The sequence below is a fragment of the Athene cunicularia genome (assembly GCF_003259725.1).
Source record: "Athene cunicularia isolate RWA chromosome Z unlocalized genomic scaffold, athCun1 chrZ_part2, whole genome shotgun sequence".
Taxonomy (NCBI): Eukaryota; Metazoa; Chordata; class Aves; order Strigiformes; family Strigidae; genus Athene; species Athene cunicularia.
Window position 1 is genome coordinate 6,605,509 of NW_020799143.1, and position 27,968 is coordinate 6,633,476.

At 37.3% G+C, this 27,968-nt stretch overlaps 1 protein-coding gene across 1 annotated transcript in view; it reads right to left on the reverse strand.

The window, feature by feature from the left end:
* The window catches only part of FBN2 (fibrillin 2), a 171,695-nt gene that overhangs the window by 41,480 nt on the left and 102,247 nt on the right, over positions 1–27,968 (reverse strand). The window contains exons 21-36 of the mRNA XM_026866024.1: positions 26,397–26,534; positions 25,155–25,205; positions 24,556–24,681; positions 21,331–21,558; positions 18,712–18,837; positions 16,258–16,386; positions 14,036–14,161; positions 13,208–13,333; positions 12,277–12,399; positions 12,025–12,150; positions 8,069–8,194; positions 6,864–6,986; positions 5,343–5,465; positions 3,556–3,681; positions 797–919; positions 308–430 (exon numbers count right to left, since the gene is read on the reverse strand). Coding sequence (XP_026721825.1) covers positions 308–430; positions 797–919; positions 3,556–3,681; positions 5,343–5,465; positions 6,864–6,986; positions 8,069–8,194; positions 12,025–12,150; positions 12,277–12,399; positions 13,208–13,333; positions 14,036–14,161; positions 16,258–16,386; positions 18,712–18,837; positions 21,331–21,558; positions 24,556–24,681; positions 25,155–25,205; positions 26,397–26,534 — 2,043 coding nt within the window. The remainder of the gene's footprint in view (positions 1–307; positions 431–796; positions 920–3,555; positions 3,682–5,342; positions 5,466–6,863; positions 6,987–8,068; positions 8,195–12,024; positions 12,151–12,276; positions 12,400–13,207; positions 13,334–14,035; positions 14,162–16,257; positions 16,387–18,711; positions 18,838–21,330; positions 21,559–24,555; positions 24,682–25,154; positions 25,206–26,396; positions 26,535–27,968) is intronic.

The window sequence follows — 27,968 nt, forward strand, 5'->3', positions numbered from 1 at the left end:
AAAATCAGTCCCACAACAGATCTAGGATTAAAAAATTCTTTTTTTAAAATGAGAACTGTTGACTGTCAGGAGAATGAAAATACAGATAATATATGTTCCAAAAAAATTGGAAGAAATATAAAAGGTGTATTTTAAAGAAACTATAAACACCATTAATCAGTTAAAATAACTCCATCTCTAGAAACCTATATAACAGGATATGCAGCACATGGGAGTAAGGTTTTTTTATCTAGCTACCCTAATTCACATCAAAACAGTCATGCTGGCTGTGATTTCTAATGTAATACTTCAGGTAGCTTTCACTTACCCACACAACCCACTCCAGTAGGATTCAGCTGGAAGTCTGGAGGGCAATTACACTCATACCTTCCAGGAGTATTTACACAAAGACCATTAACACAATTAATGGGATCGGCACATTCATCGATATCTAAAATAAGAAGGTTACATTTACAAATCTGCTCCCTGGACAGAAAAGAGTAATTTTTAAGACAAAATGGGCAAGAAAATTTCAAATTCAAGTGATTTTTAGCTGAAATTGAACAAAAGATCTACTAATAATTTACCAAATGTTTAGGAATAACCTTTGTACAGCTGCATATTTAAGAAGCCATTCTTTTAGTTCCATTCTTACTCCAAAGCATGCTATTCTACACTTGGCTTGTTTAGTGGGGAAAAATACACTCTCATTGTTTTAAGAGAATACAATGCATGTTTTGTGAACTCATATCTAAATTAAATTGGTACAATTAAAAACCAGTAAGTCTTGGCATATTTCTGAACAGAAAAGATGTACCTGTACAGTTTCCTCCAGTTTGATCTAGTTCATAGCCATCATCACAGATACAATGAAACATTCCTGGTAGATTATTACAGGTACCAAATACGCATATATTCTGGAAGGAGCATTCATCGATATCTGAAGGAATATATTAAGATCAGAAAGTGACGTATCATTACCATATTAGTATTACAATAGTGTGTTGTACTACTAAAAGCAAATGAAGACACATGTAACTTTAAAAAATTTTTTAAAAGCAACACTGAAAAATCACTTTTGGTTTTGTGTAGAATGCTATAGCTAGGGATTTGTGAGGCTTTCTCCATTAAGGTGAATTATATTCCTGTTTTACGTAGTGTGAATTAAGAATCACAAAACTGACTTCTCAGGACTCAAAATGAAAAATAAAGAAGTCAGTAAGTTCCTTTCAAAATGTGCATTAAACAAAATGAAGTGCAACACCATACAAAGGTGCCAGTCATTTCCTAGCTCATAGTCTGCAACATTGCTTACTAATGGCAAGTAAGATTTTAAAAATACCACTCTCAGGGAAAAAAAAAAAAGTATGGTAAGAAGAAAGAGAGGGAATAGCCATCAACAGTTTCTTACATCTCCTTGGAGAAAGAATACAAGGAAAAGGAATATAGGAAGTAAGAATTATCTATAAGTTTCTCAAGCTCATGTTAACCAGTTACATACTAACTACATATAAGTGAGCTAAAATGCATACAAAGGACTGCCTGTGTGCTCATGTAAATTGAAGATGAAATTAGGTGACCTTGTTAACTTAGTGCTAGAAAAGAAGTTAAATATTAACAGCAGAAAGTGCAAGGCAAGGTTTAGACACAAAATATAAAAGACTTCTGAGCTGAAGGTAAGAAAGGTAAGAGGGGAAAAACCCCCCTTGCATGTACCGTCTGATAGAAAGACTTTTAATTTGCCAGAACAAAGCAGCTGTGCAGAAAGCTAATGAAACTCTAGCATGTACTACTAAGCTATTTTTAGCAGGGATGGGGAAGTGGGAAGTATTAATATCATTTTACAATGCACAGCTAAATCTTAATTTGAAATTCTGTGTACAGCGCTCTCTTCAAGGTGATGAACTAAAACTGGATTAGGTATAAAAAGGTGATATTAAAATGATTAGAGTAATGAAATATCTACTTAGAACTTGGCTTGCTTGCCTTAGTCAAAACTTGAGAAGTGTTATAATGCCTCTTTATAGGAACCCATAAGAAGGGGTAATTTTTGAGGAGGAGAGAAATTTTTAAGGGAAAATGAAATTTAAGATAAATGCCTAATATCAAACAGTCCCGAGTAAATTTCAACTGGAAATTAAATGAAGGTTTCTAAGTACCTTGGAGTACATCCAAGGAATAACCTCTGAATGAAGTCGTGAATGTAACTTGTGTTCAGACGAAGCTTTATAAAGTTATGGAAAACACTGTATCATGTACTGACATCTCAAGGGTTTTCTGAAGAAATTGGATGAATTATTTGTATTACAAATTATTGTACTAAATCCATGCTTTGGATTTTGTCCCTTGATTGCAGAAATTAGCTAAGGAGTCATGTTATCATAGGAAAAATGAATACACCAAGTTTAAAAGAAAACAACAAAAAACTTTAAGTATTAACTTTAAGTATCCAGATCTTTCGGTTCTCCAAAACAACAATTTTATCTATGGAATGCTTTCAGACCTCTGCTGGAATCACAGTAATATAATAATACCAAGCATTGTTTCAAAATTCTTCAATTTATTTTTCAGAGCATTGTTGTGGACAAACTGAAAAGCCAAATGTTGGTGACCTGCTGTCCCAAGAATTAGAATTGCATTGTTTTTCAAGACAATGATTGGCTGACACCTATTTGGGGATTTTTATTAAGAACACTGACATGACTATAATATGACAAAGGAACTGAGCTGCGCTGAGAAATTCAGTAAAGATGATTGTTAATATTATACTTGGTAAGTATTATCAGAAGCACCTGCAATTTTTCTACAGCTCTAAGTCTGATTCATACATGTACACCTGAATGTTTGAACATGCTAAGTTACGGACTAAATTTTAGATACTACATCTTGGAATCTGTTGTTAATGACTCATCAAGAATTTTAATTTCGTAAGATGTTATGAGGTTTCCACCATTAAAGATGAAAAAAATTAAAAAGCTTTGTAGCACCAGCTAAAAAGACTTTATCTAATATATGGCTCTCTTAAAATAAAAAAAAAGTAAGAATGTAATAGGGAATAGAAGCTGAACTGGACTAGAAAGATAGTAATTCCTTTTTGTCCTTCAGATGATCTGGTACAATATTGAGGGTGAAAGTGTGATGATAAGAAATGTGTTACAAACTTGCCATATATGGCAGTGATTTGCCTACTTCAATATTCCTGAAAGCATTTATTTTAAAATGAGGTCACTTAATGCAATTTGTGTCTCCTATGTAACATACTACATAAACCAGTGATGAATACAGGATTTTCCACACACTACTCACTAATGACAAAAAGGAGAGAAGTATTTTAAAAAAACAAAATTACTGTGCCAAACCTCTACTCTGGGATTTCTGGACAGGAAAACTTCATAAAAAGATCAAAGTTACCTTCAACATAATTCATGCTGCAAAATGCTTGAAGAAATTACTTATATGTGAAGAATGTGCTGAATATTCTGGTTCCAGGTTGAGGTCCTTCCAGCACTTCTTGTTATTTGCTTTATAGCAGCCAATCCAAACTCAGAAAATGAACTTGAATTACCAGTGGCTTACCTTGGCACGACTTGCTGTCCAAGGTAGGAGTGAATCCCATCTCACACTCACATCGGTAGGCACCAGGGACATTCAAACACTGTCCATTTTCACACAGATTAATATTTTCTGCACATTCATCAACATCTGTGGAGACAGCAAATTTCTTTGAAACTACATGTTTCACCAGCAAAATACACATAACATTATCCTGATGTTCAAAATAACAGTGCTGTTGACTATTGTTAATACTAAGCAAAAAATTGACACCTGAAGATGAAGTAAACTGAAAGACTGCAGAAAAGCAAACAAAATGCAATTTCCAAAATTAGTCCTTTTATATTGCCAAGATTCCTTACTCCTTGTCTTTCATTAACAGATTTAAATTTTTTTTAATAATGCACGGTTTTCAGATTCAGTACTATTAACTTTGACAAATAAGTTGGATGTTTTGCTTACAAAGTTAAAACTTTGTCTCCTGGTATATATTGCTATGTTACTTTGACATAGAATACATTCAAAAGGCAAATTTTCTTAAGTGAATCACACATAGAAAATTATTTTCATATGCATTTTAGGAAATACCCTTTGAGGATTATGAACATTACAACTATCATTTGCATACTACTGGGGATTCTTCTAGTATGCCCCCCAAATTAATTTTTTTTTTTTATTTTAACAGCCATAAAAGAGTAAAATGACCAAGCAAGGCATTCACCATTTGCAGTCAACATAATAACTCAAAATTTTGTCAGATATGCTTATGATTGTCCAAAAATTTTTCAATATACTTTTTTCATTTTAATCAGTCCCTAGTATCTCTCCTGATTTTTAAAAGATCTGCAAACAGTGTGTGTTAATAATAGAGATGAAAGTTCTTGTTCATTAATCACAAACTTGAAACATACTCAAATATTTGAAGATCCTTATTCTGAAATTAAAAAAACCTTACAATACCCATCAGAAGATTGTCTTGTTAAGGTGTAAATTAATTTTGATTTAAAATTAGCCAGTTAGCTAATAATGAATGCATTCACATTAGTTTCTAGGTATTTTACTATTATCAGGATTTATTCTTTCAAACCTTCAGATTAGCTGACTACATACAGGACACGTTAGAATTCAGGAGAAGAGAGAGATATTGTGGCATCTCCACTCTTTATCTGATAAAAACCACAGTAACTCAATACTTGGCTATTAATATTTAATATAAAATCTTTACATTTCACATAAACCTTTACACATCAGTTTATTTTGAATCACTTGCTGCGTGCTAAACAATGTTCATTACTAATAGTGAGTATTTACCAACAAATTTAAATGCAGACATCATAGGCAATATTTTTAAAATTGTAATTTGTTTTCCTGTTTAATAAGTCCTATGTTAATGATTAAATCCTGCTCAACTAACATAGTGAGGGGAAAACAGATGATGCCTTCCCCGCCAGAGACAGACCTGGCCTACAAGATGGGAACCGTAACAGAGAGCTGGTGTTTTTTCCTCTTGACTAGAGAGCCTGCTGCTGCAAGGAGCACATGCGCATTAAAAAAACTTGGCATGAAGAGGAGAAAAAGGGAGAAGCAGACAGTAACTTCATTCAACAAATGGGCCCAGCGAGCCCAATTTGGCACAGAAATCAAAAGAACAATCAGTTGCCTCTGTTCACATTTCTTCAGCAGATGGGAAGTATCCTGATCTTAAAAGACACTTTTACATTTATTTGCACTTCAGGTTTAGATCAAATTTGCAAAGCTTCCATGAAGCAGAAACAATCGGTCACATGTCAGCTTTCACAGAAACTGCTTACCAGAACAAGCAAATCCATCCCCAGTGAATCCCCCTGCACAGGCACAGCGGTATGACCCTGGTGTGTTCACACACTGAGCATTCACACTGCACTGGTGGGTCCCGTTGGAGCATTCATCAAGATCTGCACATCAGGGGGAAAAGAGTGCAAGCAGTAACAGAGCAGTCAGCATACTTGGTTTTCAATGAACTGTCAAGCTAACGAGCAGAACTGCAAAGACGATTTATGTCTCCATAAATACATGAAGTTCTCTTTAGAAGATACAGGGTTACTCTATAGTAATTTCATTTTAATATTTCTTCCCTTAAGTTAAAATTCATGGGATTGGGTAAAATGTTTCTAAGCCACCAGACAGAATTCAGCTTACTCATTAATGCCATACATTTGTAGAGTCTTCTCAAGGAACAGAAGAATATGACAACAAGGTAACCCCATAAAAGTTAATGCAAGCTTTCTTAGTTAGTTGGATGCCAAGTTGGATGAAAAAAAAAAAAACAAAGAAAAAACAAGAGTTTTCTTCCCCTCAAGAGCATGTTTGATCGGAATGTCATGGACCCATATGGCCATAAGAGTCACACTACCTAGTGCTCTGGGCTAGCCGACAGCCCCTTCTCACTCACCTGTGGAGTGGTCTCCTGGAAGAACACTCTATACCCAGAAGGTATTTGAACTATACAGATGTTGCCAGGAAAACTTCTAAAAGTTTTCTCCTTCAAATGGGACTTAGTAGAACCTCACATAATTTTAATTAAATGATAACAATAAAGATAAGGGGCCCTTCCCCTTTTTCTCAGATAAGGCTTAAAAAGCTTAGAAGATCTGGCCTGAAGTAAAATCTCATAGTATGGTACTTTTACATATTACAGCAATAAAGCCTGATTCCTAAATGAAGCTCCTCTTCCATAGATCCCAAAATGTTTGGAAAAAAAGGTAAATATTGCAGTCTTTTACACACCAAACTAAAGAATGAAGGCTAGGGGACATGATGCTACTCTAGCAGCCCAACAAAGTAGTATCAGGTTTCCCATACTTCAAGTTCAATCTGCTCTATATTATGGCCCATAAACTAGCCATAATACAGGACATTTACATTAATAAATTAATTTTGAAATTAATTCAAAATAATTATTCATTAATTTTAATGAAATAAATTTACATTAATTAACAGAATTAATCTTACTGTCAGGAAATTACAAAATAATTGTAATTTTATTTTTTGACTGATTTTTAATATTTTCAACATTCTAGCACTTGTATATAAAATTTGTAAAATACATAGTTAATTCAGATGTTAAGATGTTACACAGACAAGTTTTTGAGATGAAACCAGTTCTTTTCTCAGAAAACCAAACCCCTGAAACATAAGAATCTTGCATACCCATCTATCCACAGAGTGTGGCAGATACAAGATAATACTTTGTTCCTAATGGAGTAATCACATAGTCACATTACATGCTTTCCTAAAAAAAAATTAAACAAAACAAACAAGAAAGATAAAAGGTTTGTTTTCTGTATACTTACCAATACATTTGATGCCATTTCCAACCCATCCTTCTCTGCAACTACATTTAAAACTTCCTGGTACATTGACACATGAGCCATGCATGTCACAGTTGTGAGCACCCATTTCACACTCGTCCACATCTACAACCACAAAGTAAACTATTAGTATTTACATCAAGAGCACTGGAATATTAAAAATTATGTTCCTTTTACATTTTGTTTATTTCCATTGTGCAGGTTTGTAGTCCTTCAAAAAGCAAATGTTCAAGACTACACAATAAGTCAAGTAAGTTACTTTGTATTATATGTTAATGAAAATTATTGACAACCACTTTTTCATTTTGTTCCTTGTTTGCAAACATGACAAATTTAGTCTGCTCTCCAACAATTACTTTTCAGTTTGCAATCAAAGCTATTTTCCAGACAGATTAAAAATGCTGATCTTTTAATGTCTTAAAATGGGATGAGACTTTTGGGTGCACAGGCACGTTTCAGTTATAAAAATGATTAGCCCCAAGATTTTAGTAATTACAGAATAAATTCTTAAAGACCAAATTATAGGAGAAATTCTGTCAACTCTCCCAGAAGAATAAATTTATATTAACTTAGCTCCTTGAATGCAGTGAATCCAGCTTGCATAAGACAAGGTACTGCTTAACTATTATAGGAACTTGCAGAGTTTGAAACTGACTGACAAAGATTCTTTAAAATTTATTAGCATGGGTTGAAGGATGACATATGCTTTCCCTTTCACATCACGACCTTTTTTAATTCTTTTACTTTTTTTCATTTGTCCTGTTTTTAGACTACAGACATTTCCTGCAGCTTTAGTTGACAGCTGAGTTCATACTTTAAGTACGTATGACAAATGAGTACTGATAAAATACTTCTAACACAAATGCAGCTGTGCCCACCCAAACTATGTTTCATACCACAAATACTCACCCAGTCTACACTGATGAAAACTTTGCCTTTAAGATTACAGTTATGTAAGGGGCCTCTAATATCATATTGATGCTGGTCAAGTAACATATCTTGTCAAACTCTGGATACGTGCTGACAAATGTAAAATGCTTATTCTTATATTTACTATTATGTACAGATACCAATCTCTGACTTGTGTGTGAGCATCTGTGCATTTATTTTACTTGAAAGCCAACCAAGATATCTGCACCTGAAAGCCAACCAAGGTATGTGACATATATGCTGGAAATTTGCTCTACCTGTGCATCCAGTGGCTCCTTTCTTGACTGAGTATCCTAGCTGGCAGTGACAAATGAAGGAACCCTTAGTGTTTTCACACTCCCCAAACATACAGATGTTGGAATTCAAATCACATTCATTCACATCTGTAAGTGCACAGAAATTAATTATTAGTTAACATTACTGTCATTTAACAGCATACTTTGTCTTTCTGGAATACTTTCGTTCAGGTGAAAATATCAGAAGCATGGTCCACCCCTATGACATGTGGCATTCATTAATCTTCATCATAATATATTTCAGTCGTTCTATTCTATATTCTTTTAATTCCCTAAAAATGAGTAAGGATGAATGTGTAGTCCAAATACCGCAGTGTTTTCTCATTTGTTTAGAATACTAATTATTGTACTATGAAGTCAATTACTTCTTACAAGAATGACTTGAAAGCATTTTTGAAAAACATGTTCTTGATCAAAATATAGCTATGAATTTCATCCAAATAAGAATTTACATAGTAAATTGATTACTTCTTCTATATTGACATTATCTACAGGTTTCAATTTGCACGTTTTGATTACTATTTAAAATAGAATAATGATATATACAAGTGTGTCAATACCTCCAAATAATATTTGTTAAAATTATAAACTCAAGCAGTTTTTTTAGTAAGAATTCCATCTTAGGAAAGACAATGAATCTTATGAAACAATGAAATGGGCATAAGAACAAACTAGACTTGGGTACTTGTCAAGCGGATAACTGAGGAGTTTCATATGAGTGTTCTGAGTCAAACTGCATATGGCTCATATGGCCCAAGAGCTTTCAAAATACCTTGTCCAATATTTCCATTTGTCCCTTGAAATGATATTCACTAACAGTATTATACTATGACTTTAAAGAGAGTCACTATACTGTGGACGAAAAGGCATTTCTGGTATTTGTAGTTCTTTTGAGTGAAGTAAGATGCAGTCAAAGCAGAGGCCCACATCACATATAAATTAAAACTGTATGGAATATAATTAATATTAGCTTGCCTTAAACCCCAATATAAGCATGCTAAAACAGTGTAACTAGCAATAGCATGTACGTATTGTGTTATACTCTGATGGCACAGTCAGCCACAGTTTTGCATAAGAATCTGAGCAAGGAGACTGCCAAAAGGAGAAAGAAAGATGGGCGTAGCTGCATGAAGGACACGTCAAAGTCATAGAAGTTGCCAGACAAAGGATGATATAAGCAAAAGGGACTGCAGATAGGCAGGAAAACCTCACAAGTACACCAGAAGAATGACTGGCAAGACAACAAAACAAGACCTACAAGGAGTAGAAGGGACCCTGCTTTTTGAGGGAGGCAATAGCATAACAACAAAAGTATGGAAAATAGAAGAAGAAAGACAGACTCACCTCAGTTCCAGCTTTTCTTGTAGACAAGTGCTCAAGCCCAATCACCTTGGCCTTTGTGACCTTTCTGACTAAGCAACACAAAGCGCTGGAAGCCAGAAAATGCAAACTACCCACAACAGCTCTGTGATATTGTATACTTGCCTATAGTTTAGAATGGGATTGTTAAAAAGTGACAGTTTTGTATGTGCAGTGATAATGATCAATAACGTGTAAGAACTGACTATTAGCAAATGTGTTGTTATTAAATTAATTCAGTAAAATGTAATTCTGTATTTTAAAACAGCAACCTTTACTTCCTTCGTATATTCACACTACGAGGCAAAGAAAGCTGCCATGCTCTGTGTCTCTTCAGTTGCAGGAACTGCAGACTTCTCTCTGTAGTTCTGCTTGCTGAGACATCCCTGGAACATGAGAACTGACCTGCTTCTTCCAATATCTCACTGGAAATGCCTGAACTACGAAGCATATCAAACAGGGATCTCTTAACATCACGAGGAATTTCATCTCCTTCTCTTAGTAGGCCATGGCTATGAGTAGCTCTGGCACAGCCTTCCATTTAGGTTTCAGGGAATGACTACGGATCATTGGCTGCTTTTTAGTACAGACATATCTACCTCTCTGCTATGTCATTAGAGAATGGGTAGCTAAGAAATATTTTTAACTAATGATCCCAAGTGTGTATGTGTGTGTGACAGAGCGAATTCCTTGTTGACAAGAAACAAAGTCCATCTGATTGTAAAAGAAGCTGAAATAAACTTCAAGACATTTCAAGAGAGGAAGAAAAATCCAAATGTTTATCAAAGCTAAGGTTAAGTAAGAATGAAAGAAGAGGTCAATAACCACTTTACTAATGGTGCTGCTGAAAGCCAGTTTGGGAGAAAGTAAAGAGCAGACATTAAGAGCATGCTGTTGAGAATAAATGCTTCCAAAAGTTAGACCTATCTCTGGCACATACAATGACACAAAGCCACCACAAAGGTAACATTCCAGAAGTCAGGATGCAAGTGGAGTGGGGAAAGACCCTTGCAAAAAGGTGATAAGTTACAACCAGAAGTTTTCCAACAACCATTTAGAAAAAAACCAAGATAGTCAGAAGGAAAAACAGATGTGCTCGTGTCAGACTCCCTTTCCAGACACTTCAACAATTGACTGCTCAGCATGTGCTGCCTTGATGCAAACTTAAGTTTCAAGACAGAGGTAAGTTTGCTACTGATGTCCTCTTGTTCTTTCAGATTTTACTGAGTGTTTGTACTGGGTCTGGCTGAGCCGGAATTGGTTTTCCCCTACAGAAGCCCTCACAGGCTGTGTTTTATGCTTGGAGCTGGCAGGGTGTTGGCAGCACCCTGATGTTGTGGCTCCTGCTGAGCAGTGCTTACACAGCACCAAGGCTCTTTCTGACATTTCCCCCCCAGTGGGACGGGGTGGGCAAGATCTTGGGAGGGGACACAGCCAGGACAGCTGACCTGAACCGACCAAAGGGATATTCCATACCATATGACGTTTGCTCAGTATAAAGCTGGGAGAAAGGAGGAAGGGGGTGGAGTCACCTTGGTCCTCCGAAGCAATAAATACTCATATCGGAGCCCTGATTCCTGAGAAGGCCTGACAGCGCCTCTTCATGGGAAGGAGAGAATAAATCTGTTTTCTTTTTGCTTTCATGTGTGGACCTTTGCTTTACTTTGCTTACATTAAAACTGCTTTTGTTTTACCAACAAGGGTTGTGTAGGTTTTTTTTTTCCCTATCTTATTTTCTTTCCCCTCTTTGCCCTGTTAAGAAAAAAGGGAGAAGGTGGGGGAAGTGATAGAGCGACTTGGTGGGTACCTGGCATTTAGCCAAGGTCAAACCACCACAGTGTTGTATATATGATGAAAACATTCCATTAGGAAGAAAACCTCTCCTAAAGAATAATGTAGTTTGTACCTGAACTGTGTTTTAGATTCTTATACTGCACACTATATCTTCAATATAGGCTTTCAACTATAATACAAGGCTTCAACATTATTCTAGAATTCACCTAATTTGAAAGCTAAATAGTTAATAATTAAAGATCTGGTTAAAAATTTGAAACTTGAAACTCTTATTGTGAGTTACACCTAGGTCAACTTTTTGTCTTTATTCAGATAGCTCCAATTTTACACTAGTTAAATGACAAAGATCATCTTATTTCACATACTGTCAAATAAATATAAGATATTGCAAATTTCCTTCCTAATTGCTTATGATAACTTTCTGTAGTTGAGGGAATAAACTAAAACATTTTTAAGAGACACAACAAAATGCTGGGGCACTCAAATAATTTCTTCTCAATAGAGATGTTTTATAGGAATCATATAATTACAATTAAATCATTCCTATTTTTGGAACTATTTGATTTCATTCATCCTTAAGGACTTTTCAAACTTTTTTCTACCCTTCCTGACATCCATAGTGATAGACAAGAAAGAGCTACAGATTTTTTTTAATAATATACACTTTCAATACCCACTTTCAAGATTAAACCCTAAAACATTAGCTGCAGAATATTTAAATTAATTCAATTTTGAAATTAAATTTGGTGTATACAGGTACTTACCAATACAAGTTTTCATGTCCATAGAAGCCATAAATCCATCATAACAGAGACAGCGATATTCTCCTGGAATATTAGTACATTGCCCACCATCACAGATATCTGGACTGTTTTCACATTCATCAATATCTGGGAGGAAAAAAAAAATAAACAGATAGTAATTTTGTCATTCTGGTATGGATCTCCTAAAAGAATATCATATTCATATTGGCTGAAACACATGACGCTGAAACTTTTAAAAATATTAAAGCCTACCTGCACATGTCCTGACATCTGGCATTAGAGCATAACCATCACTACAGCTGCATTCATAGCTGCCATCTGAGTTAGTGCAGTGTGTGTCACAGCCTCCATTCATTATCATACATTCATCAATATCTGGGGAAGCAACATTAGTAGTAGTAAGTCTGCTTTTATAAGGAAAAGTCATCTTCCTTTGTCATTTCACTTAGCAGATGAAAAAAGTTTATTGGTAACATGACTGAATTTTTATTCTCACTCTACTATCTCTGATTTGAATTTTGTTCATCTTTCTTGCTTTCAACTGCATTTTCCTCTGTTGGAGCTAGTGGCTACTTTTAGTTGTTGCTTTTGTTTGTATGTATTACTAGGGCTGTAAAAAAAAGTTAACAACATGTGGAAAGGAGGAAAAGTCCTGAGAAACTTATGTTTCATTAAAGCTTGAAATGTAGCACAAATTTATATTTTTGCAAAAACCCCCAAAGCCAACAAATAAAAAAACCTCTCAATACCTCTGTTTTCCTTACCGAAGTGATGCCAACTACATAATTCAGTATTACTAGAGTGAAGGATTAAGAGATGCAAACAATAAGAAGAAAAAGTGAAAGAAACTACCAACGCATGGGGCTGTTCTTGCTTAATTGGGAAATCAGTATTTTCTGGTCGTTTTTAATGGAGTAGTACCACATGATTTTAATGGAGTAGTACCACATGAGTATTTTTTATGAAAGTATTCTGTGGAGTTCAGTACAGCAACAATCTTTTTATAACTTCTTCATATTTCTAAGGTAAAAGAAGGGTCCAAAACAGTTCAGGATATGCCTAATAGCAGACAAGAAGGTGGTCCTGCTCAGTTTCAAGAAGGTAGGAAATTAAATAAAAACAAGGAAGATAAAAAAATACATGCTCAAGCACAAATACAGAGGTGAAGGTGTACAACACTTGCCTATACATCCTTGTCTATCAGGAGTGGCCTGGTACCCAGAATTACAGGAACACTGGTACGTTCCAACCATGTTCACGCACTTCCCATTTCTGCAGAGACTGTCACTTAATGAGCACTCATTTATATCTGGAAAAGAACCATTCATATCAACTACTTGCTATTCAGAATGCATAACTGCTCAAATGCCAGAGAAAGAGAGTCAAAGATACTATTTTAAACTGGTGGCTTTCAGGCTTTTTCAACTTCTTTCTTGTTCTTAGCATGTTCCAGTTCAAGGTATAGAGCTCTGAGCAGGATCTTTAAGCCAGTGTCCAAAGGTTTATCTTCCTCGTTTCTGGCCTGCGAGCATTCACTGAACAATCTGCTGGTTTAAACCAGCTCTTGAAGCAACTATGCATCAAACACAGAAACCAAAGATATAATATGCATTATGTATTTTGCATTTTTTCCACCATTTTGGTGAATTATTTGCAAAAAGGAGAGCTGCATTTAAATACTTTTTTTCTGACTGTAGGAACAAAGTTCACTTTGTGCTTGTATGTATTTCACTTGAAAGCTGCCTATGTGAGCGGTTCTCTGAGTTGCTAAATAATCCATAAGAGGCCTGGTGAAATACTCCTCTTTGAAGTCAACAGCATTAAGGGCACTGGAGATTTTACAGGATCTGTTACAAGGCTTTAATTTGAAGATATTCATATAAAAGAGAAGCATGAATCTGTGTTAAGATACTCCTGAGACCCCATCCTTGCCAGAGACCAGAAGTTTTTATAGCACAGATGACTACTCTTCTTAGAAGGCTGAAGACTACTATTCTGAGCTGAAACTCACCTATGCATTCCTCATGTGACAGTGACAGCTCATGTCCCAGGGGACAGTCACACTGAAAACTCCCTTTGGTGTTCACACATGTACCACCTCTACACAGCAGAGGGTTGCGTTCACATTCATCAATATCTGTGAAGAAACCATGATAAACCAATACAAAATCATTACTAAGGAGCAACAAAGAAAAAAGCAATTTCAGTGTGACAAAATTTGGAGGTCAGCAATAAAAGGATTGTTTCATTGAAGCAGCACTGCTCCTTTTGTCATACTGCACAACAGGGCAAACAAACAATACCTTATTAACTCTAACAATGGGTATTATTCCCCTCAAGAAAACCAGAAATTTATCATTCAAAATTAAGTATTCTAGGAGACACAGGACACAACTCTTTGGATGGTTGTCAGAACAATACATTAATGTGATGAAATTTTCAAAACAGTGTTTCTTAAAGTAACCCGACACCCATTTATGTATGCATGGAAATTGCTGTCTTTGGATGCTGTTAACAGGGAAGTGTGTGTAAACTTTTAATTAAATGGCTATTCAGTTTGATAACCTCTACATATGTCATTCTGTGGCTGAAAACCATGCTTGCTGCAGCTTATAATAGCAAACAATATTTGACTTTCAAACCTGATGAAAACAGCTAACAGTACAGATGTGGATGAAGAGAAATATGACAAAAAGATGTTCAAGGTGCAGGATGCACTCATGTTTTGGGGCTTCCAGGAAGCGTTATACCTACCTATTCTTGAAACTAGACTATTAAGACAAGCAGGCTAGTATTATCTAGCCTGAGAATTTAGCCAATATATCACTGAGTTTTGCAGGTTATTTACATGAGGAAAGAAACTACCTGATAATAGAATTCAACATGTCTTTTGCCTGGAAAGTCCTCATAGCTCCAAAATATTTTAATTGAACAATATGCCCTCCCTTTCTTAGTTCCTACATGAGGCCTTCAAGAAGTAATTTCTTGACTTATCTCCTCACTGCTTATTTATGTGACATCTTCCTTTCCTGCCTTGTTCTTACAGATAACATATATCCACCATACAGTACTGATTCTCTGCATTTGTACTGTTTCTCATAAACGTTATTCACCCTCCACAATTTAGCTTTTTTGTTATGTTCACCTGTGATTCAAGCAATGATTTTTTTCTGACTTTTGGAGTCTAGGACAGCAAGTAAGGTGATAGGAGGCCTCCATGGCCTCCTGGCACACAGAGGCATAGGACCACTTATTTGAGTTCAATTTAAAAGCACAAAAGCTCCTTGACAAACTCAAACACAAAAAGGAAGAATAAAATAGGCAAAGGGACAGCTGATGCAGAAGAAATACAGAGCCCTGTTTTGAAGGTGCAGAGATGAGGTTAGGAAAGCCAAAGCCACCAGGAGTTGACTCCTGCAAAGGATGCGAAGGGTATAACAGCAAAAAAATAAGGGGAAACGGGGGAAATGAACTGCTGACAAAGGACATGAAAAAGATCCATGAATGCTAAGAGAGAGCTGGCCAATGTCATTTTGAAGACCCTTCTGAGTACCCTTGCAAGGTCACAGAAATTACACAAGGATCTTTAGGGTGGGAGGAGAGGAAATGCCAATACTATCTTCAAGAAGGGCAAGGAGGGGGACCCATTCATCAAGATGAAAATCTCATTTTGCATTTTCATTATATGTTTCATAATGTATTTCATGAAGTACTCCACAATACTAACTCAAGACTTTTTAAGGTGGCTAGTAACTTTTGATGTCTCTATATCTATTCTTACAACTTTAAACAGATTAGAAAGATGTGATCTTTCAGGAAATGCTCTCAGAATTTCCTGAGTCCTAGAAGAATCAAGGAAAAGTGAATTACACTACTTTTGAAAATCCAGCATTCTACTCCTAACTTCACCAAGTGTTTGGATACCTCATCAGCCACTTAAAAACTACATGAATGGTTGCTGCCATTCTAAAACATCTGTACAGAAATGTGTAAAAGAAATTAGCAAAAAGAACAAGCAAAGCTATATGCATAGTACATAGACACGCTGAACTCTATTATCAGGCAGTTTATTCCCTATATGTCCTATAAACTGTGTATCAGTTTCATTTGTCAAGAAGTCACAATAATTATGCATATGAAGTGTTCAGTGAATCAAAGTAGAGTATAGTACAGAGTACAGTCAAGCTTTGTATGGTAAATGGACAGACTCCAAGTCATCCTGCTAACACTTACCCATACAGCTCTTCATCATCATAAATCCACTTTCATAACCATCAAAGCACTCACAGCCAAAACTTCCAGGAGTGTTGACACAAGTACCACTTCCACATAAGTCTGGGGAGATCCGGCACTCATCAATGTCTGTTTTATAGTAATGGAGAGGTAGAAAAAAATCAAACAGAGTTTAAGGTTACCCCGCTTTTCACAGAAGTGAATACTTGGCGATTATAAACTCTACAGAAATAATATATAATATATAAATCAACAGAGAAAAATGAAATTAATTTAATATTTACATGAATATCTGGTTATATGAAACAGTTTGTGGAAGATTCATAATGCAATGCCTTCAGAGCTCTCAACTATAGATTAAACTATGCAACAAGCAGGCTTCCATTAAGTGTAATTTAAGGTTAGATTTCTAAGGAAAATTTGTTACAGTTACTAACTGTAACAAATTCTGAGTTATTATTACAGAGGTACAAGTTGCTGCCAAGACTACAGTGCCATTGGTACTAATTTGCTTATTATGAAGACTTTTATCCAATAATAGCATTATAAGCTTATATATCCCCTTTCGACTAGGAATTAAAGTAGCTCATTTGAAAGAGCCAGATTTACAGTTCACTGGTTATCTTATTAGTTACATTTGAATGAAACTTACTTTGGAAAATTATAGCAGTTTTGTAGAAAGTAAAAAGGGGAGAGGAAGAGGTCTTTGTAAAACACTCTGGTAGTGAATCAGGAAGCTAAAGAGGAATTTGTAATATGGGTATGATCCAGTGAAACAGGTCAGTGTTGAAGGAGAGGACTGGAAAAAAGAACTGGATAGCCCTATATTTACTATCTCCTCACATCTTTCCAGACTTCTGCCTTCCTCATCCTACTGCTCATCCAGTGTTTTTGGAGTGAACTAGAGTTCAATGCCTTTGTTTCATGTTCTCCTCTATACCCTCTACCTTGAGCTTCATTCACACTATGTCATTAACTTTTGCATATTAAGAAATCACGAGTCTTTACAGGGAATAAAAATAACAGAATATTTGAAACAATGAAGACATTAGTCCAGGATAAGGCATAGGACTGGTTCTGTCATACAAGAATTCTATGGAGCAAGGAATCAAAGAAGAGCATCAACATGATTGCAGTAAGTTGGTTAGCTGGGTAATAGACTCATTTGCATAAGTGGTTGAGGAAAACTAGGAAAGTATAATCTTAACTAAAGAAACTGTTAAAGATTTAAAACATTTATTTTTTCACCACATGCCAGAGTCTCTTTTGCCTGTGTTGCCAGGTGAAGATAGTTCAGTCCTCACACACAGATGTGTGGAGGTGTCAGATGGTAACCCATGTGGTGGGTCTGGGATGTTACAGAGTACCTGGCCTCCTGCAGGCTTTATAAAACATTTTGTTGCTAATTTAAACCAAAAAAGAAGTGTTCCATTTAATAAAATGTGGTTCTCTACAGCTGCTCAGTGGAAGTTTTCCTCAGAACAAACTTTCAATGGAAAACAACAACAAAAAAAGCATCTGTAGGGAGAAGTTTTCTGATTTATTTCTGCTAGTTTAGAAATAAAGTTTGTTAAACGCATTTCTCACCAATGTGTTCACTATAAAAACACAGAAATCACCAGTTAGGGCAATGTTAACATCCAGACCAACCTCAGTTAACATGCCTTACCACCCACACTTCACATTACATAGATGCCTGTGTGGTATAACAAAACCTCCTTCATTTTCTGCATAGAGCCACCCACAATGGTTCTCATAAGAGCTATCCAGTTTCTCATACCAGAAAACTCTTAAGCTTATCTTCTGTTTCAGTTTTTCCAGACAGTAAATAACAAAACATTAAACTTTCAAATTAAATGCTCATCTCTTCTTGAGTTAACGTTACACTGATGTCAGAATTGCAGCGGTGCCTCTGTGTGTGCTTGGCTATCAAATCAAAATGAAAATGAATTTGCAGTAGAATGTCCAAGTTCATTTCGTAATACTATGATCAGACAGTAAGAAATGTAAATTAAGTTAATCTGTATGTTAAAACACTGAACTTGGCTTTGCCAGTGATCCTCATTGATCTCTCAGGTTGTACCGAGTAAGCACGACCAGAGCATCTGTAACATCAATTTAAAAAAATTCCTTATCTACGTGTACAAAAAGAACGTTACATTTATTAAAGAATCTTTTTTCTGAAAGGAAAACTTAAGACAGTCAGCCATTCTGTCCAAAGATTAAGCTCTTAGAAACTGCAGGAAATGAATTACATCAATTTTCCACATCACCAAGCTATCCAGGCTCCTTCAAAATGCCCCAGGCATGTGGTAGAGTCCCCGTGGCAGAATCACTGGATATCTTCAAGATGGACAGGGTGCTAGACAGCTAGATCTAGGATCCCTTTCCCATTCCTTTCAATCTGGACTATTCTTTGATCCTAGGAAAAACTGGGGAAAATGCAAGACTTGCCTGTACAGTTTCTTTCCTCCATATCTAAAGTAAATCCACTGTTACATCGACATTTGAAACTTCCAATTGTGTTTCTGCATTTACCATTCATGCACATACCAGGGAACACTTTACATTCATTGATATCTGTGAAATAAAACAAAAGATCATTCTTAAGCACAAATGTATATATAATTAATGGGAATTTCCTGTTCTTTCTTACCAGTCATATTGGGCATAAAAGGCAGGGTTCAGGTTGCAGGGCACTGGAGGGATGGCCTCCCCCTACACAGGTTAGGAGAATGGAGAAATTAAACTGAGGAGGTAAGCAGGAGGGGCCACTGCTGGAGACATGACTGGAAATGCACTTTTGGAAGGCAGAACTCCATGTCTGAGAAGGAAAGCCTGAAGCACTGCCACACCTGGAGGACCTATGTCAGGGAAGAGACACCCCTGAGGGACCACAGCCTGTGGAAGATCCACACTAGGGCAGGGACACCCTGGGGGACTGCAGCTGTGGGTGACTCATGCCAGGGCAGACACACCTCTGAGGGATTGTAGCCTACAGGTGACCCAAGCAGGGGCAGGAACACCCTGGGGGACAGTGGCCCATGGAGGATGTATGCTGGGGTAAAGACAGCTCTGAGAGATGGTGACCCACATGCAACCCCTGCTGGGGTAGGAAGATCCCTGAGGGATCATGACCTGTGGGTGATGCATCCTGGGGCAGGGACACCCCCCAGGGACTACTGTACATGAGTGATCACACTGGTGCATGACATCCTGGAGGAGCATGGGCTGTGGACAACCTATGCTGATGCAGGAACACCCCCGAGGTCCTCTGTCCATGGAGGAGCCCATGCCAGGGCAAGGAAACGAGGCAGTGAATGAAAAGACTAAGCAACGAGGGATGACAAAGAGAAACCACTGCAGTATCCCCAGGGCCCTGTGCTGCGAACTACCTCATCCGTGGATCCGGGAGGGGCAGACAACCAGGAGGGTGAAGCAGAGGTGTTGGGCTGAAGTTGAATCTGGCAGTAGGGCAGAAAAGATGGTTCCCTACCTGTTGAATTGTTTATGCTTTCTTTGCTTCTCAATACCCAAAGCAGTGATGAAAAATTTATGTTAAACAGCAATCAACCAAATTCAGTCAAACTTCCTGAGTTGAGACTCTCTTGCTCATGATGTCAATATGTCTATTGTGCTCTATTTTGCTTTGTACCACAATTCATGCTGTTCCTGTGCCAGCTTGTAACAGATATAACCATTACCTGGTTGATTAATTGAGACTGCCAGAGTGGTATCTGGAGCTCAGTTTAGAAAGGGTAATTTTTCTTTCGTTAAATCTCAAATGAAATGTTTCACCTCTTCTAAATGCATTTTGCTGGACAGCTGGATAACAGGCTGTTAAAGGATCTTGCAGAGGACAAATAAAGGTTTTTCAAGTGTCAGCCTCTCTCATAGGCACTACCCAACAGCATTTACAAACTTCTTACACTGTTAGATATAATTTGCTGGATCAATGTCCTTACCTGAGAATCATCTTTGATGAAACAAGATTCTAACTCCTGGATCTATGTATTAAGTGTGAATGCAAGAAAAGTGTGGTCCAAATACAAAAGCAGAAGCAAGATGCAAAACCTTACAAAAATCTTGAAGTAGACAAGATTTTACTATAATTATTAAACAGTTAAGAATTTATTATTTCTAATTAAATAATTTTGAATAAAATAAACGATTATATTATTAATTTCCTTATTTGTTAGCAAATCACCACTGAGCGCTAAGAGCTTTGCCTGAGAATAATGTCTCCTGAAAATCAGAAGTTATTTTATGGTGAAGTAGAGGTCCAGTCTGTTAAGTTTTCTCAACTATTTCAAGACAAATGCTTCAGAATACATCCTTTTAAAAACATATAAAATACTAAAACATTTCCAGATCACCTCAGCTTCTGCAGACAGAAATTTACAGTTTTTCTTCTAAGTTCTCAATCACCTAAAATATCTCAGATCTGGTTTCTTAACATTTTCCAACCTCTTCAGTTTTGTTTTTTCTCTACAGGAGATGAGGCTGGTCAAAACTGGACAAAAGATTTTTATTTACTTCTTTATCACTGCAGCTCATTATTATTGCCCTCATAATTTTAACGCAGCATACACCCTTGCCTTTTAACCACTTATTCATTCTGCAAACCACAGAAAGAATCTATCCTTCTTAAGTCTCTGTTTCAGAGAACCCTGGCCAAATTTTAGTAATATTTTACATTTACATCTTAAATCCCTGCCTTTGTGGAACTTCATCTGACCTTCAATTCATTCTTCCCAAAGCACTACCTCAAAAAAGGTGCACATTTTCTGTTATTCTCATAATTTAGAGCTCTGCTCCCTTCAGTCCTGTCATAGTAATTTCCTTTTTTCTCCTTATCAATTTCCACCTTTTCCTTTTAAACTCCTGTAACACTCCTGCACACCATGCAGGCAGAGTTTCCCACCTGTAAGGTCAGCTCTTCAAGGCAAGCACTTTCATAACATCTCTAACCTCAAATATATAACAAATATAGACACAAATCCTGGCATTTTCTCAGAATATTCACCCAGACATGCCTATAATGAATTTTTCCATACAGGAATGAACCCTTACCTTTATAAAATGGCCTGCCAGTTAGAATATCACCCCTGTTGGAGAAGCCGGGACCTCTGGGGCACAGAGCCTCATATTCCTTGGTGCCAGGCTTAGGACACTCCTCGCAGTCAGAGCCCCAGGCAGCCCCCACCGCACAGCAGCAGGCATCCATGCGAAACTTGCCAGGCACAGACTGAATGCACTCATCTTCATCCCATTTCAGGTAGCATTGCTCCATGCGAATATCTGCTCATTTTACAACAACAAATAGTCATTTTACCCTTTGCTAAAGTTTTCTGTCTTTCAGAAGCACCTACTTCTGAGGCACAAGTATATGTGAGGCTCAGTTTCCGGGAGACAGATTTCTGCTTAATGACTACACTTCTGCACAGTGTTCAACCATCTGAAGTTGCTAATACTGCACTATAGTTAAGTTTCTGTATCTCTGCTGTACAACATAAAAGTACAGGGATTTCTTTTGTTGTCTTCCAAAATCATTATATACGATTACTCTGTCATGATCATGCTTTTCAGGTTTCTATGTGTATTTGATAGGACAGAGACATGTAGTTCTTTACTGTATCATTTACAAACTGACCTGCATACCTGGTAAAAAATAATTCCTATCTATGTATTTTATTAAATGAATTTACTACACAAGGAATATAGAAGAAGAATCTGAACATTGTTAGGTTTAGCTTAACACCAGTTAGCAGGAAAAAACAGTATCGTTTCCAGAAAAATCAATTACGGTTATACTTAGTGGTTCCATCTGCAGAAAAGTAGGTCAACCAAAAGACAGATCAACCAAGTGTGCAGGCAAAATCTGGACTTGCATACCAACTGTCAGGAAAAGCATCACATACTGGTCTATACACAGAAAAAATTAGCATTGCTATATCTCACACACATTAAAAAATAACAATAATAACCCATGTGAAAGCATCAGTATATTCCACACTTTTCACTTGTTTTCAGTAAGGAAAAAGTTTACAACTTTTAGAAAAAATGTTAGTATTTCTTAAAATTTAAAATGTATACAAAAATGGATTGTTAAATCTCTATGTGATAATTTCTACAACACAGGAGAACTTCTATGCCCAAATTCCAAGTATCTGGCAAATAATACTAATAATGGGAAATGGACAGTATCAGTTACAACAGTGCTAGAGAAGATGTCTGTGACACTATGCCAAAGTTTATTGGTAGCTTAAAGCTCTTCAGAAAGAAGATCTTTGTTGTGTAAGGAAGATCTTCTTTCTGAAGAAAATGATCATTTTCTTTCATTATCCAGTCTGATAAAATGATTTGTTTACATGTTCTAGAGCTTCCTGACATGACTAAAATGGACTGGAGGTCAAGCTGCATTTTCAGGATAAATATAAGCATTAATACTTCATACGATATACTGGACTGGGAAGTTAGGATTTAGCAAAGCTAACAGAATTCTTAAATGCTTAGTGTAAAAAGCTTTGGAGAAGATGAAAGATCTAAAAATAACACAGATGAGCTGCTGAACTGTTTTCCATACAAAGTTCCATTCAAAGTTGTTCAAATTTATAATATCAATTTACCCTATGCACATCTGGACTTAAGCCATTCAGAAGCAAGTAGAAGAAATGAAAATAGCTCAAAGAACAGTCATGGTTTCCTGTAAACTATTCCACATCAAGATAATATTTAATTTCCAGAGACTCAGTAAACACACTGATAGTAAGTATTTGCACTAAAATCACTGTAGTGGATCCTGCAGGAAGTAAACATATCTCAGAAATACATGACATAGTGCACAGTGTAGCACAGGAGAAGGCATGTATCTTGCAACATAAAAGGTCATTTTTTCATTAGAATAAGAAAAGGGAACATGGCTTTGAGAGTAGAGGAATCCTGTGTCTTGCTTGAAGATAGCTCCTTTGTTCCAACTTTATATCTATCAATCACAATTAAATACACACCTCTCTACCAAACTTCTCATTAATAAATAATACAGGTTGATGGCCACAGATGTCAGCGACTGGCAACAGAATTACTAAGTTGAGGAGGGGGAATTGGGGGTGTTGGAATATAAAATAAACCCTAAGATGCAAAACTACATATGATATGTACAATATCAGATACGTGCATCTCGGCAGACTTGGGTTTGAATTATTTCTTTTTTTCTGAGAAATTTATACTGATTGTATACATCTGCTTCATTTCAAAATTCTGCTTATTTAAAAAACATCTCTAGAATTACATTCACATTATAAGAAACCACAATCTGGTAACTGTATCAAGGCAAAGTGCAATGAAACCTAATGTGTTTCCTTAAATTTGAATCTGTTTGAGGAAAGAGAACACTGTTGAAATAAAAAAATAAAGGTTAGAAGTAGGAAAACCCTTGACATGAAACAAGGGCTGAAAATATTTTTTGGTTCTGTTGCACTGTTTTCTTAGAAGAAATCAATGCTGTCAGTAATCATACTGTTACAGTCCTTAGAACTGGTAATAAAAATTAATATGGATTCCAGAATCTATTCTAAACATTCAGTTCCCCAACTTTAACTTTTTAATCTCTGACCACTGATTTCTAAAAGGTGCATATTAATAACACTAACTACACATTCTACAGGATACTTCTGTTTTCTTGAACTTACACGGGTTCAGTATTTTCTACCTGAAGTCCTTCCTAGAGAAATGCATGTGTTCACAGATGTCATGTTTTGTCAGTAGCAGATACTTATCTGTACAAGAAAGATGAAGTCTTATTTTTATCTACATTCATTCTGATTAGTCTCAGACCGACCAATTTGCATCAGCATATTCGAGCTACAAGGTAGTATCTGAGTTTCACAAAATGACTATAGAGAGCAATAGAGAAAAGCACCATCCACACTGCATTACAGGCTGCTGGCTGACCAGCCACCTGCTTATCACCCTCCTAGCGACTCAAGTCAGGACATTTCTGTTCATCCATGGGAGTCAGAGTCAGAGGCAGCACTCTAGCAACATGTACTGACTGTGCTGTGGGCAAAACGAATTTTAACACAAACATTCATATTCCCCCACGCGATTAACAGCTGTTGCCCGGACTGGGATGGATGCTTGATATCTAAGCAGGCATGAACTAAAACATAGGCTTGACAAGCTGCTTTCGGAGGAATTAAAAAACAAACTAAATATCGTTCCACAACCCTTTGAGAATAGTTTTGGACAACTGTTGGCCACAGCTAAAAAGCTGGCAAGAGTTGAGTGTGCTCTTACCTAAACACACTCGCCCTGTTCCATCCAGTGTCAGCCCTTCAGGACACTCACAGTGAAATGAGCCTCTGCTGTTGACACATCGTCCATTGGGACAAACCCCCGGGAAAACATCACACTCATTTACATCTGTTGGGGGAACAAAGGATAGAGTTATATGGTAACTCAAAGGAGAGAGCTACAGCTTTATTGAGAATTTAAGCTATATGAAGGAAAGTGAGAGGCTTCTATCCATACTGTAGGAGGGCCTGAACACTTCTGAACAAGCATCTTGCTCAGTCTCAAGGGACTCTTTCAAGATTGTCAAGTCATAGGGCACTAATGTGTCACATCCTCTAAGACAAGATGATGGATATGGCTGAGAGAAAGCAAAAACTAAAGGGATTAATGTATTTTGAAGGAGCTGCTCCATCCTCTTTGCATCATTTTGATATTCTCCAACAGTGTAACATAAAACTTCCTAACAGTCACTGTTTGTGAAGGCATTCATCTAAGGCCAATATGATTATGCCTAACAAGAACAACAACATAAAAAAATCTCCTTTTATCTCATTTGGAAAGGAAAAAGTAATGACATATTCAGTAAGAAGCAAAAACCTCACCTTCACAGCTAACACCCTTCACTCTGGCAAATCCTCTTGAGCAAGCTGTGTCTGCAATCAAGCCAGAAAGATATATCACTGCTTTAGAACAACAGAAATATAGGGGTAAATAATTTAACAATAAATATATCTTTGGAATTCTCTAATGATTTGACTGCCTAAGGTGGTGAATGCTCTAGACGCGATCAAGAAAAGTGCTGGCTCATATATGCTACTTAAAACAAGTGAATAGTTGAGGAAATTAAATCTTAGACAATTACTTTCTCATGTGCTTTCCTTAATGGAGACCAGAATGATCAACATCTAATCATATCAATCTCTGTACTCAAGAAGTATCTGAATGGTAAATTTCCTGTAAAATTGTCTAAAGATTTAAAGCTTTAGTGATGTCAGTTATCACTAAAGGCTCTTTTTCCACTGCAGCTTAATAAAGGATTTGAGCGATGACATTATTTTAGGATATGCATGTAAAATGTAGCATGATGTAGTGATACATAAGTTTGCTGAAATTTAACTAGTTAGAGAATAGGAAATGAAATGGTCACAAGCATCTAGTCTGAGCTAATTAGCTCTCTAGATTGATTAGTTTTTGATTAGTTTTACCAGTCTAACCTGACCATGCTGCTTCCTGAAGTCCAAAGTAGTATCTTTGCTTGATGCTGCACTGCACAGTGAAGAGCTCTCTTGGATGTTGTTTGCACCTTGCTTGTTAGATGGGATATATGTGCCCACATTTATTGTTCCAATTAAAAATGAAAGGATAGAACATCCTGACATTGGTTCAGTTGCAAATAGCATTATTCAAAACTTATGGGGAGAATATGGCAGTCAGCATTCCCGATTCCAACTTATAGACCTAGCCCTGTAATCTAGTAGTAGTACTGTCAAGCTGTGTGCTTCGAAACTGCTGGAAAAAGTGTTAACAGCCTGCAACATGAAAAGCCCTCAAGACTTTTACCGGATATTTATTTTTAATATTGCAGTCCTTAGTTCCCTACCCCAATGCACAGTCCCTGTGGAGATGAAACATAGGTGATTAGTAAAAGATTTATTCACATGCTATTTCCTGGTAACTTCGAAGTTATTAGAATTATTTCTCACGGTGGAGATTACAAGTGATAATAAACAAGACAACTTCATTTCCCAGGTTGTTTGCAGTTTGTGTTCAATACAGAAAATGATGAGTATCTATCTAGTGGTACTTCCTCTCTTTCCCAGAAGATACAGGATATATAAGCATACCTATTTCACATCGCTCACATGGGCTACCCCAAGCTGCTCCTAAGGTAGCACAGCATTCAGATTTCAGTGTAGCACCATTGATGTTGACTTCACAGCGACTGTCTTGGATGTTAAGCCAGCAAGTCCCCTTCAGGCTATCTGCAGCAGAATAGAAAACAATATGGAATTGTCACAGAAAAGTGAGCTGGCATGCCATGTTTGTGCCACCAGTAGACAGAGTACCAAGCAAGCACAGGCTCTGCTTTAAAAGAGGACCTTCCATCAGTGTAATTAGTAACATTTTAGTGTGTACACCAGAAGTGGTGGAAAGGAATAGTGCTATCACTAAAATAGAGCAGACTGTTTGAGGCATTTTATAGTCCAGGTGCCAGAGCTAGTAGAATTACTCCATACTACAGTGGATTTATTTATTTCACACAGAATCATCTAGGTTGGAAAGGACCCTGGAGATCATCTAGTCCAACCATTCGCCTAGCACAGTTCCCACCTACAGCAGATCCTTAAGCTCTAAATCGACCTGACTCTTAAACACCTCCAGGGATGGGGACTCCAACACCTCCCTGGGCAGCCCATTCCAACACCCAACAACCCGTTCTGTAAAGAAATGCTTCCTAATACCCAGTCTAAACTTTCCCTGGCGCAACTTGAGGCCACTCCCTCTTGTGCTATCACTTGTTACTTGGTTCAAGAGACTCATCCCCAGCTCTCTGCACCCTCCTGTCAGGTAGCTGTAGAGGGTGATGAGGTCTCCCCTCAGCCTCCTCTTCTCCAGACTAAACACCCCCAGTTCCCTCAGCCGCTCCCCGTACGACCTGTGCTCCAGACCCTGCACCAGCTTCGTTGCCCTTCTCTGGACATGCTCCAGTCATTCAATGTCCTTTTTGCAGTGAGGGGCCCAAAACTGAACACAGGAATCAAGGTGAGGCCTCCCCAGTGCCGAGTACAGGGGTCAGATCCCTTCCCTGTCCCTGCTGGCCACGCTATTGCTGACACAAGCCAGGATGCCATTGGCCTTCTTGGCCACCTGGGCACACTGCTGGCTCCTGTTCAGCCGGCTGTCAATCAGCACCCCCAGGTCCCTCTCTGGCTGGCAGCTCTCCAGCCACTCCTCCCCAAGCCTGTAGCGCTGCTGGGGGTTGTTGTGGCCCAGCTTCTGAAGTCCAGGATGTCAGTCCTGCCTAGCTCTCTCCTGACCTCTCTAAGAATAAAGAACTCTATTATTTCATGATCGCTGTGCCCTAGTCAGCCTCCAATCTCCACATCATCCACCAGCCTTTGTCTGTTCACAAAGAGGAGATCCAGCAGGGCACCTTCTCTGGTCTGTTCACTCACCAGAGTTTATTTTATCTAGTGACTGATCAGTCTAAAATATACAAGACACAATAAAAGCAGAGATCACGACCTGAGACACACCTTCCAGCTCACTGCCTGAACTACTGGGTTATGAAATCCAGGTGTTCTTGCCTCTCTCTTGTTCAGTGAACTTTTGAGGTTGTCAGGAAAGCAAAAAAATAAACATGTGCGTGGTAGGGGTGTGCTGTATTCTTTTAGGGGTCTGTTTCTGCTGGTGCA